We start from the raw sequence: 10,980 nt of genomic DNA, 5'->3' as shown, positions 1-10,980 counted from the left end.
TGCGCAAGGTAGTAAGATCCCAGTGGCTGCCGATAAAGATAAGTGTAGGTGGAGAGATCATTTGAGAGATGCATGTCCAAGTCCTGATAATATATCTGCGCGCAATACTATGATTTGGATCCAAGAGGGTGTACAATTCCATTTACCCTACAGCAAATATATTTGAAAAAACAAAGACCTACTAATCATAATTCAACAAAAATGTATAGAGACATGTCTACAAACATTCAGGTAATGTTACAACTTAATAATTTGTAAAATATGCTTTAATTTTATGCCGCAATTAAGAATTAATCACTGTATGAAACCCCAGGTACACAGTCCACTTAACAAAGTAATGAGGAACTTTGTTTGCCTATTATTGCCTTTAGGTAGGCCTATATGTAATATTACATTATATATTTGGATTATAATGGATTCACCTCTCACATCCCTTCCCTAAAGATGTGTTGATTCTGTAATTCCTCCCTTAAATGAAAATAAAAACTCTGAAGAATACAGTATGTAATCGTTATAAAAGCTATACAAATGTAAAGAATATGTATTTGATTATTATTTTTCTATGCTTCAATAGGCTAGTTTAATCCTTTATCAAATCATTATTCAATGATATCAAATTGAGCTGTGTAATTTACTTGTAAAAAATTACAAAATAAAAAACTGCTTAATTAAAGGTCAACACTCTGGAATGGTTGGGAACAATTCCTCAAGGTGCTATTTGGAACAATAGTTAATACAAAGGTTTACATTTGCTTTGGGACTGCCAGAACAGTGGATCCATGCAACTTTTTAAAGCATCAACAAACAGACAGAACCAGCAGCTGATTTTCATGTTACTCAGTTGACCTGTCCTGAGTCCTCCAATTTACCACTCCTTCTCCTGGCATCTCCATTGCCTTCGGGGTCAATCGGGTCAGTTTGTTGTGACAGGGCAGTGCCCATTTTGGTGCCAGCTGATCCATCTCTGTAAGTTGGCAGGGAGCGCAGGACCTGCTCACTGGGGCGTTTCCAAGAGGGGCGAGTAGCGATCCAGAGAATTATTGCGCCAAAAACGACTATCAATACTCCCAGCACATTCACAAAGTTGGCCTCTGGGGGAGAGTCCTTGTACTTAGGATATTTCCTGAGAGAGAAAGAAGAGTTACCTATAGCTGTAATGTTATTTTACGAAATGGGGTCTCTAAGTACCCAAGTTTTGTATATCTCTCATATTTCCTGCCTTGTAATACTTACAGGCCAAAAATGAGCTTCTCTGTGATGCCCATGAGTGCTGTGGCTATGACACTGGCAAAGATGAACAGGCCACTGTAGACGTGCAGGGGCATAAATGCTGCTCTCAGGTATATCGGGGTGATGGGTATCAAGTATATACACACTCCCAGAACAAGCTGCTCAGTAAAAGAGGAAAGATCAGGAAACTCTGTCAAGCATTGTAATAAAGAATGGCATGTGGTATACCTACTGTGCAATAAAATGCACTTCATAAACAGTCTTCACAAGCATCCATGCATAGAACTCTAGTTATATAGTAGAGGGAAAAAGATTAATAATGCTTTATAACCAAGCTTTATAACAATGTAATAGATATTATGAAGCAATCATTATGGACAGTCCTATAGTGTAATACTAGCTCACATTCAGTGCTTGACTTGGGAAGGAGCTCACCGGAGCAGAGTACCAGCACCTCAAATATTCTACTGTTTGAGCTCCTGTTCCTCTTCTAAAATATTAGCTCAAAAGTATTGTATATCTCCTGCCCCTAAATATAAACAGTACCGGCACCCAAAATGAGTACAATGACCTATTTCAGTCCAAGTCAAGCACTGGCTACATTATATATTTGAGGTGTGCTTACCTGTAGTGAATATAGTATCACTGCTGCTAGCCCCACCCAGCTGTGCAGGCTATACATGTTGGGGATGATTTGTGCATTGTGGAAGTCAAATACTGCTACCAGAGATATGACAGCGAAAATGAAGGCCAATATGTTTAAGCCAGCATGAATAAACTTCATCATTAACTTGCTGCACTTCCAGGTCCATGGCAACCTATACACCACAATGGCTGAAACAGAAAAAAAAACACTTATTCAACTTATTAATCATGAAAATGCATTCACTTCACAGTAATTTAATGGGAATAATACACCTTCTGGGATGTGCAATTCCTGCTATGAATACCAAATGTTGCAACATCCTGTTTTGACAGAATCGCTGAGGTATACGTCTATACTTCTTTTTAACTCATGTAAGTGCATACCAATCAAAGTTGCTGTGTCATTCAAGTTAATTAGGCTACACTAAAGAAGGTACTTCACGTGAAATATTGCAAATGATTCTGGAATGTACTTTTGTAAATTATCAAAGGGTGCTATTGATTTAGGCTCCTCAGTCAGTAACTTTACTCCGAAATGCATCAGGGTAACAAATTACCATAGAGCACCTAACATTTGTCTGCAAAAAAAAGTCGATAACAGGCTATTTCTACTAAACATTGACACGTTTCATAACCATGTATATTTCGTTCAATAACAGTAGCCCCGTTACAGCCTTGCATAGCAATCTGTTCCAAGATTGATTCATTCCCAAACTTCACTGCTTGTTGAAATAACTTCACTTTGGTATGTATTGACAGACCTCCATCGCTTCAGATTTTCCTGAATGATGTATGTACAGAAGAGAGAAAAACAAACTTCTCACCAATTCCCTGCATAAAAATGAACCCGGTAACGATTAAAACAGGGTGCCAATTGAATTCCGCAAATCCTCCATCCCATGCTAAACCTTCCTTGAAGTAGAAGACCCATCTCAAAACAAAAATTATCGACACAAAACCAACGGATACAGCGGCCGACAGCGCGAACAGGAACTGCTTGAAATTCTCCATCGCCATCTCCGACAAACGCACTTCAACACTGGACTAGAGGAATTTCAAGAGGTTACTCAGGGGGGATGGGTCATGACTCTTCTTCATAACAGACGGTCTGAATGTTTTTAACTACCAGTTTTGTAACCGCAGGTTGTTACAAAAGCGCCAGACACAAGTTAATGTGGAAGCCCATTCCCGCCACCATTTCTTTAAATATTTTTTATGTCAATATTAACTCGAAATTTCATGGTATGCAAGTAAACATTTTGAGATATGTATTCGAAATGACGAGATATGCAAGTAAACATTTCTAGATACTAAGTCGAAATGTTGAGATTGATTATGGTCAAAGGATATGTTTCCTCATTTGTAGCATTGTATGGTGATTTCAGAGGTGGCACCACAGGTCCCAAAGCCAGTGGTGGTGGTGGGATGGTTTACCTAACCAGGTAAAACTCTTGCCCCTAGTTGTAGTCCAGTGTATGACAGAGTTCAAAAGGTACTCGCACACAAACCATGAAAAGGAATAACCCATAGTTCAAAAGGTACTCGCACACAAACCATGAAAAGGAATAACCCATGGAGGCCAAGATGCAAAAAAATAATATACTTAATTTAATCCATGCCCACAAGAATACAAAAAGGGTGGCAGTGCAAGGTGTTAAAAATAAAAATAGTAAAAAGTCAAATCAGCTCTTAAAATGGTTTGATATGGGCTGTTAAGGAGTACTTATTTACACAGAAACTGCAATTAGACAATATAACAAACAGGGCTGAGCTTGCATCTGTAATTAGAGTTACTCACACAGTATGTCTTTGCTATTGTGTTGATTAATTCCAGTCAATCATTTTGGATAGAATGGGTCTAGCCTAGCCACCCGAAGTTAAACAAATAAATGGGCCTATTTTAGACTATAAATACATAGCTTGGGCTATAAATACATGACGTTACCACTTCGTTTCCCTTGGCCAGAGTGGATCAGAGCGCATAGGCTTCTCTAGGCTACCTGCAGCTGTGGTTAGGCTACAGTTGATCAGATATTTGATCAGATACTTTGATCAGATATTTTTTATGAAGCTGAATCAAAAGTGCTGGGGAAAAATTCCAGGTTGCCACACATTTGCCAGCAGCATTGCTCTGCGGATCTCTGCAAAGGAGAAACATGTCCTCAATTTTGAGGATACAAAATGTTTGACTTCCATGCATCTTGACAATAATTTTTTTTATTTTTGGGTGGCGAGAATGTGCTTACATGCGGTTAAAAAAGATCAGAGAACCTAAATTCACAGCTCTTCTTAGATGATCAAACATGTACAACCAGTTTTATCAGTTAATTTAGAAATGTTGTGGCTTAATTCATATGTCCTAAAATATAAGATGCAGAGGTATCCCAGTTAGCCAACAGTTGTATTGGAAAAACTATTTCAGACACTTTATTACCAACAACATCTTCAAAATAACAGAATGACAACATGTAGTCCTTATTGGGAAAGAAAGTATAAAAAAATAACTAGGAAAACACATTCAACAGGGCTATTTACTTGAGGAATCTTTTTGACTAACATCATTAGCAATTGGAAGGATTGTCTCAACTTCACTCATCTGCTTGTCCACGACTGATTTTGTAGACATGGCAGCAGAAGTTATTATTCTTCGTCTGTTCAATATGAACAATTGTATCTCTGTCAAAGAACAGCTCGTGGCTGTAAGTCTGAAACAAGAAAAGACAATACATTAATAAATAACATGAAAAGGAGAGATTTCCCACATTCTCTTCCTCTACAGTGGCCTCGTTCGACCATTGTGATCTTGCAAGCTTACATTCTGTTTAAACAAAATGAGAGTGCAGCGGTCAGGATGGCGGATCAGGCTACATTTACAAAATATTCTAAAAGCACTAACCACATCCCATGACTCCACAAGTGGAACCCTCTTCAGTAACGCTCCAGTGTTGTTGTCATGGAGTCTGACGTGGGCCTTCCCCTCATCCTCTCTGTGGGTCACCTCCACAACAGCCAGAAGGTCAAGCTCATCCTCATACTCCACCATCCGGAATGTCTTTGAAGTAGCATGTTGCAGGAGGCATCAACAAAAACACTCACCAGCAATAACCAATATGCCTATATAGAATGCCACTGAAATGTCAGTAAAAGTAATTTAGTCAGGATACAGTCTAAGCCTAATCCTTTAGAATCTACCTCTCGGTCTGGGTCATCATCCAGCTGATAAAATCTTCTCTTCACTGTGCGGCCTGAGGAAGTGACATTGATCTGGGAGGCAGCCTATGGTGGATAGAAGACGAGAGGTTTTATGAATCCATCACAGGAAAAGCAGCAATTTCCAGCCTTCTATCATAATGATGGAGAAGATATATCTAATTTAAAATGTATTATGACCCATGGTTAAAAAAGGTGCCAAAACACTATGTTAACTCACATTGTCTCGATGAGCTGTGATGGAAAACTCCTTCACTATATCGAACTGTGAATCACTCTCCAGTTCACTCAGAATCTTCAGCACACTGGGGGAAAGTATTCAATATTCAGTAAAGGCAGAAGAGAAACATTGTTGTGTGAAATCTGACTGATGAATAGCACTGACCTAAATACCATAAAGCTGCAGTGTAAAACATGGTCACGTAGACAACTTTGTTGGGGGGTTTTAAACTCACTTTATGGTGCTAGGTCCAACATGGATGATTCTTCCTGAGTCATCAGGGTGGAAGTAGATCCAGTCAGACTCCAGAGAACAGCACTTCATGTCTTGTATTCCATGCTTTGCCTATTTACAAATGCGTACAGTGGGAATATTACAGATATTGACACTGGATAATTACTTAGCAGAAGCTTACATTTAAAGCAACTTAGTACCCAAAAGTATTTGTGAGCCACACATAAATTGACTCAACAACATTGGTGCTGCCAGCACCATGCTCCAACCAGCTGAGCCACCTAAACGTCCTGGTTGAGGATAATTTGTGTTTGAGTAATACGTTTGTTGTGTCAGTTAAAGACAATGCCTGTCAAAGACATCTGTAGTGCTCCGAAACTGACATGCTCAAATGGCTCTGGCACACTAGCAGCAGGATACTTAATATGCTTAAATAATCTCACAATTCAGGAGAGACTTATTTGCGACTCATTCAATGTGTAGTGCATAAAGATAGATATGTACTAGTATATTACCAGGGTGTTATCCTTGAGAGAGCAGATGCGGTATGACCCCTGGTGCTTCTTATGGGGTAGGGTGAAGATATAGTGCCATGGATGGCCTCCGATCTGTACTCCATTATCGAAGCATGACACCTCAAACAGCACTGGGGGGCATTCTGCGAAAAAAAATGAGAGAAAAAAAAAATCACTATGAGTCCCCTGAGGCAATTCTGCAGATGGATAGACAAATGAATGGTTGGAAAATCTGAGGGACAGAAAGATGGATAGACAGATAAACAATCACCTACCTTTGATGTGGATATTCACTGGAATGCCAAATGGAGCTTCTCCCACAGTTTTACCGCCTTCTGAATGACACTGCTCCCCAAGAACCAATTCCGTTCTTATGTACTGGCAAAGAAGAAGAAAGAACAATCAATAAATGTTTTTAGAAATAATGGAACATACAGTATGTAGACAATCTGAACATTTTAAGAAGCATGCATTAAAACAACTGAAATGTTATTGTTAATCATAAATTCACACCTTATTCAGAATGTCTTCAAAGCTGTAGAGCTTCACAGTCTTGGTACTGTGAGAAACTGCAAGGACCCCTTGGGACAGAACTACATCAATGACGGTGCTTCCAAATATCTGAAATGACAGAGACATACACAGTGCATTCGGAAAGTATTCAGACCCCTTCCCTTTTTCCACATTTTGTTACGTTACAACCTTACTCTAAAATGTTTTAAATAGTCACCCCCCATCAATCTACACACAATGCCCCATAATGACAACGCAAAAACAGGTTTTGTGACATGTATAAATAAAAACTGAAATATCACGTTTACACAAGTATTCAGACCCTTTACTCAGTACTTTGTTGAAGAACCTTTGGCAGCGATTACAGCCTCGAGTCTACTTGGGTATGACGCGACAAGCTTGGCACACCTGTATTTGGGGAGTTTCTCCCCTTCTTCTCTGCAGATCCTCTAAAGCTCTGTCAGGTTGAATGGGGAGCGTCGAGTTCAATTCCGGGCTCTGGCTGGGCCACTCAAGGATATTCAGAGACTTGTCCCGAAGCCACTCCTGCATTGTCTTAGCTGTGTGCTTAGGGTCATTGTCCTGTTGGAAGGTGAACCTTCACCCCAGTCTGAAGTCCTGAGCGCTCTGAAGCAGGTTTTCATCAAGGACCTCTCTGTACTTTCCTCCATTTATCTTTCCCTCGATAATGACTAGTCTCCCAGTCCCTGCCACTGAAAAACATCCCCACAGCATGATGCTGCCACTACCATGCTTCACCATAGGGATGGTGCAAGATTCCCTGCAGACGTGACACTTGGCATTCTGGCCAAAGAGTTCAATCTTGGTTTCATTAGATCGGAAAATCGTATTTATCATGGTCTGAGAATCCTCTAGGTGCCTTTTGGAAAACTCCAAGCTGGCTGTCATGTGCCTTTTACTTCTACGTCTGGCCACTCTTCACTGATTGGTGGAGTGCTGCAGAGAGGATTGTCCTTCTGGAAGGTTCTCCCATCCCCACAGAGGAACTCTGGAGCTCTGTCAGAGTGACCATCAGGTTCTTGGTTACCTCCCTGACCAAGGCCCTTCTCCCCCACTTGTTAAGTTTGGCCGAGCGGCCAGCTCTAGAAAGAGTCTTGGTGGTTCCTAACTTCTTCCATCTAAGAATGATGATGGAGACCACTGTGTTCCTGGGGACCTTCAATGCTGTAGAAATGGTTTTGTAACCTTCCCCAGATCTGTGCCTCGACACAATCTTGTTTCTGAGCTCTATGGCCAATTCCTTCGACCTCATGGCTTGACAGTGCATGTCAGAGCAAAAACCAACTGTGGGACCTTGTAAGAATTTGTTCTTAACTGACTTGCCTCGTTAAATAAAATACAAATATATAGACAGCTATGTGCCTTTCCAAATCATGTCTAATCAATTGAATTTACCATAGGTGGACTTCAATCAAGTTGTAGAAACATCTCAATGATGATCAATGTAAACAGGATGCACTGGAGCTCAATTTCAAGTCTCATAGCAAAGGGTCTGAATACTTATGTAAATAAGGTATTTCTGTTTTTAATACATTTGCTAAATATTTTACAAACCTGTTTTTGCTTTGTCATTAAGGGTTATTGGGTGTAGATTGATGATATTTTTTATTTATTTAATCAATTTTAGAATAAGGCTGTAATGTAACAAAAATGTTAAAAAGGGAAGGGGTCTGAATACTTTCCCGAATACACTGTACAACATAAATGTCATTACAAAAATACATTACTTAAAGAAACCTTAAGAAACAAAATGTTGCATACACTTTTGTTGATCTCCAGAACGCCCACAAGTTGCAGGGGGAAAACGCGGAACACGGCGAGGTACAGCAAGGTGTTTTGGTTGAAACCTGCCTGTGAGAGTTAGGATAGGAAATAAGTGAATACTTCTCAGATTTCACCAGTCACAAAGAGAAAAACTACATGGAATGGTTCTACTTTACAAAGGCAAATTATAAGATGAATGGGCATATCAGACTCGTGGAAACCACACCTGTCTTGCTGAAGATGTCACTTTATTCTGAATGGACTTGACATAAAATGTCTCCTGCGATACATCCCAGCCAAGGTATCTGATATAGAAAAAATGTGTCATGTTAAGTCAAATCAGCGGTTACCTACAACAAGAGGAACCCCAGCTCCACAATAATAATAATAAAAAGAGATCTGTTGGGTTCATGATTTGTGGAGGACATTTTAATTGTAATTAAATCACATACAACTGCCAATTACCTGAACTTGTGATGTGGGGACAAGTAAACTTTCTCCAATTGTTGTCCTGTCACAGCTGAGAAGCGATACAGCCAATTATTGCTAGTCAGGGCCAAGAGGCTAGGTTTTTGATCTGACGGTGTTGGCAACCCTTTGTCCTATGAGGGTAAACATAATGATGGTTAATTAGGATAACACTAATACAGCCCTCTGTTTATAGCATTTCTACTCATTTACAATTACATTTAGTATACTTTATTCATCCCCAAGGGGGCAATAATTCAGAAATTGGTATAATAGACAATAAAACATGCCTTTTATAAATACAAAATGCAATACAGTGCAGTCCATTCACTATTCTATAGTCCAATAGTCCATAAGTCCACAGTGATGCTGACGATGTAGATGTACAGAACTAAAAACTGGAAGTGATATCTATTGACCTCTTAGGAATTCTAAGCTGTTGACACCTGTTACATTTCTATACAGCAACAGTGAACTGGCTAAAATGGAAAATATTAATTCACTTACAAGAGGGCACTGGCATAGCAATGCATCTTCAATCTTCTCCGCTTTGGACCGCTTGGGTAATTCATACAGAAGTTGTGGCTCAGATGGAAGGCTGGAAATGATATTTTTTCAATGAAAAAAAAATAAGTAAGGGTACTCATGTGATGAAACATAACAATGCCACATAATGTAGTTTAAAAAATAAAATATACACATTACCTACTGAAGCAACACTGATAATTTTCAAAATATATCCTCCCACTCTCATAAAATATAGTGGATTTTGAGGACTTGGTCCAGACTTTGGTGAAGTCTTTGCTGTCCTAGAGTAAATTAATAAAAGTCATTACTCAGAATTATTTTTGTGGAATTAATATATTTAATTACTTAATACATTGCACTTCACATACCTGGAGGACAATACCCCTAAGAATCTTCAAGTTGAGTTTTGACAAAGTGCCAGCATCAAAAATGCCTCTCGATCTCAGGTCTAGGTAGGTTGCAACATTTTTCCCTCTCAGCTGAGGCATCACTAGGAGGCGCTCAATGCACAGGGGCTGGAACACTCCACACAATAACACCAGTGTGTCCAAAACAAAGCAAGCGCAGTTCAACTGTTATCCACGTCGGTATTCGATACTTCCAACCATGTCAATTATTAATTTACAACCAAATACTACGTATACACAAACCTCGTCCTTTAGAACACGATAATTAAATAGTCATAACTAACTATCACGACTGCTAAAACGACGTGTCCTTAGCATCAGATACACAGTGATCGCAGATAGAACGAGACATATATTTCACCGGATGTATAAATGTGAAGCATCCGGTTGGCGTTTCCGCTCACTACCAAATATGGGGATGAGAGGAAGACCAGCATTCGGCAGTGGGAGACGATAGAGCGAGGTGGATTTTGACCGGCATTCTTCAGATTATCTCAACGATGAAACATTTGATCTCCATACCGTTTTCAGTTTCCAAAACTAGAATATGTAACAAACAGAGTGGACTGCGTTTTGTAGACGTTACCTTTCGCCAAAGTAAAAAAAAAAATGTAAATCGTTTAGGAGGGCATGGGAGATTTGAATTACGAAACTTCACATAGTAGGCGTTCCGCCCCACCCTCCTTCTTCTTTGGTGTAAGAGTTTTTGCGACAATTACGTGTGCATTCCGCCACCTACTGTACAAGTGGAAAATAAAGATCCGAAAGGGAAAAAATGCGGGGTAATTATTAAATAAAATATATATGTATTCCATACAAACTATCAATAACGCCATTTTTTAAAAACTAAATCAGCCTGCTTTTCTGTTTTAATCAGGTCCCTACACAGGCCCAGAAGGATCCTGTGATGGCTGGACATTTCCTGGCGACAATAGTCCTTGCAGTGCTTCTGCAAGTCTTGGAGGCCCAAAAACTTCTCAGCTGCAGATATAATGATGTCCGCTTTCTTGGACTTCTTGGACATTTGGCCAGTACAATTAATAACTGTGGCTATAAATGGTACAAAATCCACCTTCTTCACAATAAATGTATCCAGACCACTTGATTGAGATATACAATATCTTATTCAGAACTCTCTTCACCGCCTCCACATAGGAGATTTGCTGTACAGCCCTGATCCTTGACACCTCAACCTCTTTCACTCTAACAGGGCACTCAGGGAATT

At 39.6% G+C, this 10,980-nt stretch overlaps 2 protein-coding genes across 2 annotated transcripts; both read right to left on the bottom strand.

Annotated features, from left to right (window-relative positions):
• Positions 1 to 248: 248 nt before the first annotated feature.
• On the bottom strand, positions 249 to 3,364 carry cybrd1 (cytochrome b reductase 1). Its single transcript, XM_020455409.2, has 4 exons — positions 2,700 to 3,364; positions 1,856 to 2,064; positions 1,234 to 1,388; positions 249 to 1,123 (listed from the first exon to the last, which is right to left on the bottom strand). Exons 1-4 carry the CDS (start codon positions 2,890 to 2,892, stop codon positions 838 to 840), a joined length of 843 nt encoding a protein of 280 aa, XP_020310998.1. The 5' UTR covers positions 2,893 to 3,364; the 3' UTR covers positions 249 to 837.
• Positions 3,365 to 4,076: 712 nt separating this feature from the next.
• Positions 4,077 to 10,448, bottom strand: dcaf17 (ddb1 and cul4 associated factor 17). Its single transcript, XM_020455397.2, has 14 exons — positions 9,717 to 10,448; positions 9,526 to 9,629; positions 9,328 to 9,418; positions 8,818 to 8,954; positions 8,579 to 8,657; positions 8,350 to 8,439; positions 6,568 to 6,675; positions 6,330 to 6,432; positions 6,055 to 6,197; positions 5,541 to 5,650; positions 5,306 to 5,390; positions 5,068 to 5,151; positions 4,772 to 4,927; positions 4,077 to 4,580 (listed from the first exon to the last, which is right to left on the bottom strand). The coding sequence occupies exons 1-14, from the start codon at positions 9,834 to 9,836 to the stop codon at positions 4,464 to 4,466; spliced, it is 1,527 nt and encodes a 508-aa protein (XP_020310986.1). The 5' UTR covers positions 9,837 to 10,448; the 3' UTR covers positions 4,077 to 4,463.
• Between the last annotated feature and the right edge of the window lie 532 nt (positions 10,449 to 10,980).

This window comes from Oncorhynchus kisutch, linkage group LG2, assembly GCF_002021735.2.
Source record: "Oncorhynchus kisutch isolate 150728-3 linkage group LG2, Okis_V2, whole genome shotgun sequence".
Taxonomy (NCBI): domain Eukaryota; kingdom Metazoa; phylum Chordata; class Actinopteri; order Salmoniformes; family Salmonidae; genus Oncorhynchus; species Oncorhynchus kisutch.
Note: the sequence above shows the minus strand (reverse complement) of the source record. Positions and strands in the feature narration are given on the sequence as shown.

What these genes read in the sequence shown, in the direction of transcription:
- cybrd1 (XM_020455409.2), bottom strand. Translation starts at nt 2,892, where the DNA reads ATGGCGATGGAGAATTTCAAGCAGTTCCTGTTCGCGCTGTCGGCCGCT. An exon ending in CATTTTTATGCAGGGAATTG is followed by an intron (nt 2,065 to 2,699) that starts GTGAGAAGTTTG and finishes TTTCTGTTTCAG; the next exon opens with CCATTGTGGTGTATAGGTTG. An exon ending in GAGAAGCTCATTTTTGGCCT is followed by an intron (nt 1,124 to 1,233) that starts GTAAGTATTACA and finishes TTTCTCTCTCAG; the next exon opens with GAAATATCCTAAGTACAAGG.
- dcaf17 (XM_020455397.2), bottom strand. Translation starts at nt 9,836, where the DNA reads ATGCCTCAGCTGAGAGGGAAAAATGTTGCAACCTACCTAGACCTGAGA. An exon ending in TGACATCTTCAGCAAGACAG is followed by an intron (nt 8,440 to 8,578) that starts GTGTGGTTTCCA and finishes TAACTCTCACAG; the next exon opens with GCAGGTTTCAACCAAAACAC. An exon ending in TTCTGGAGATCAACAAAAGT is followed by an intron (nt 6,676 to 8,349) that starts GTATGCAACATT and finishes CTGTCATTTCAG; the next exon opens with ATATTTGGAAGCACCGTCAT.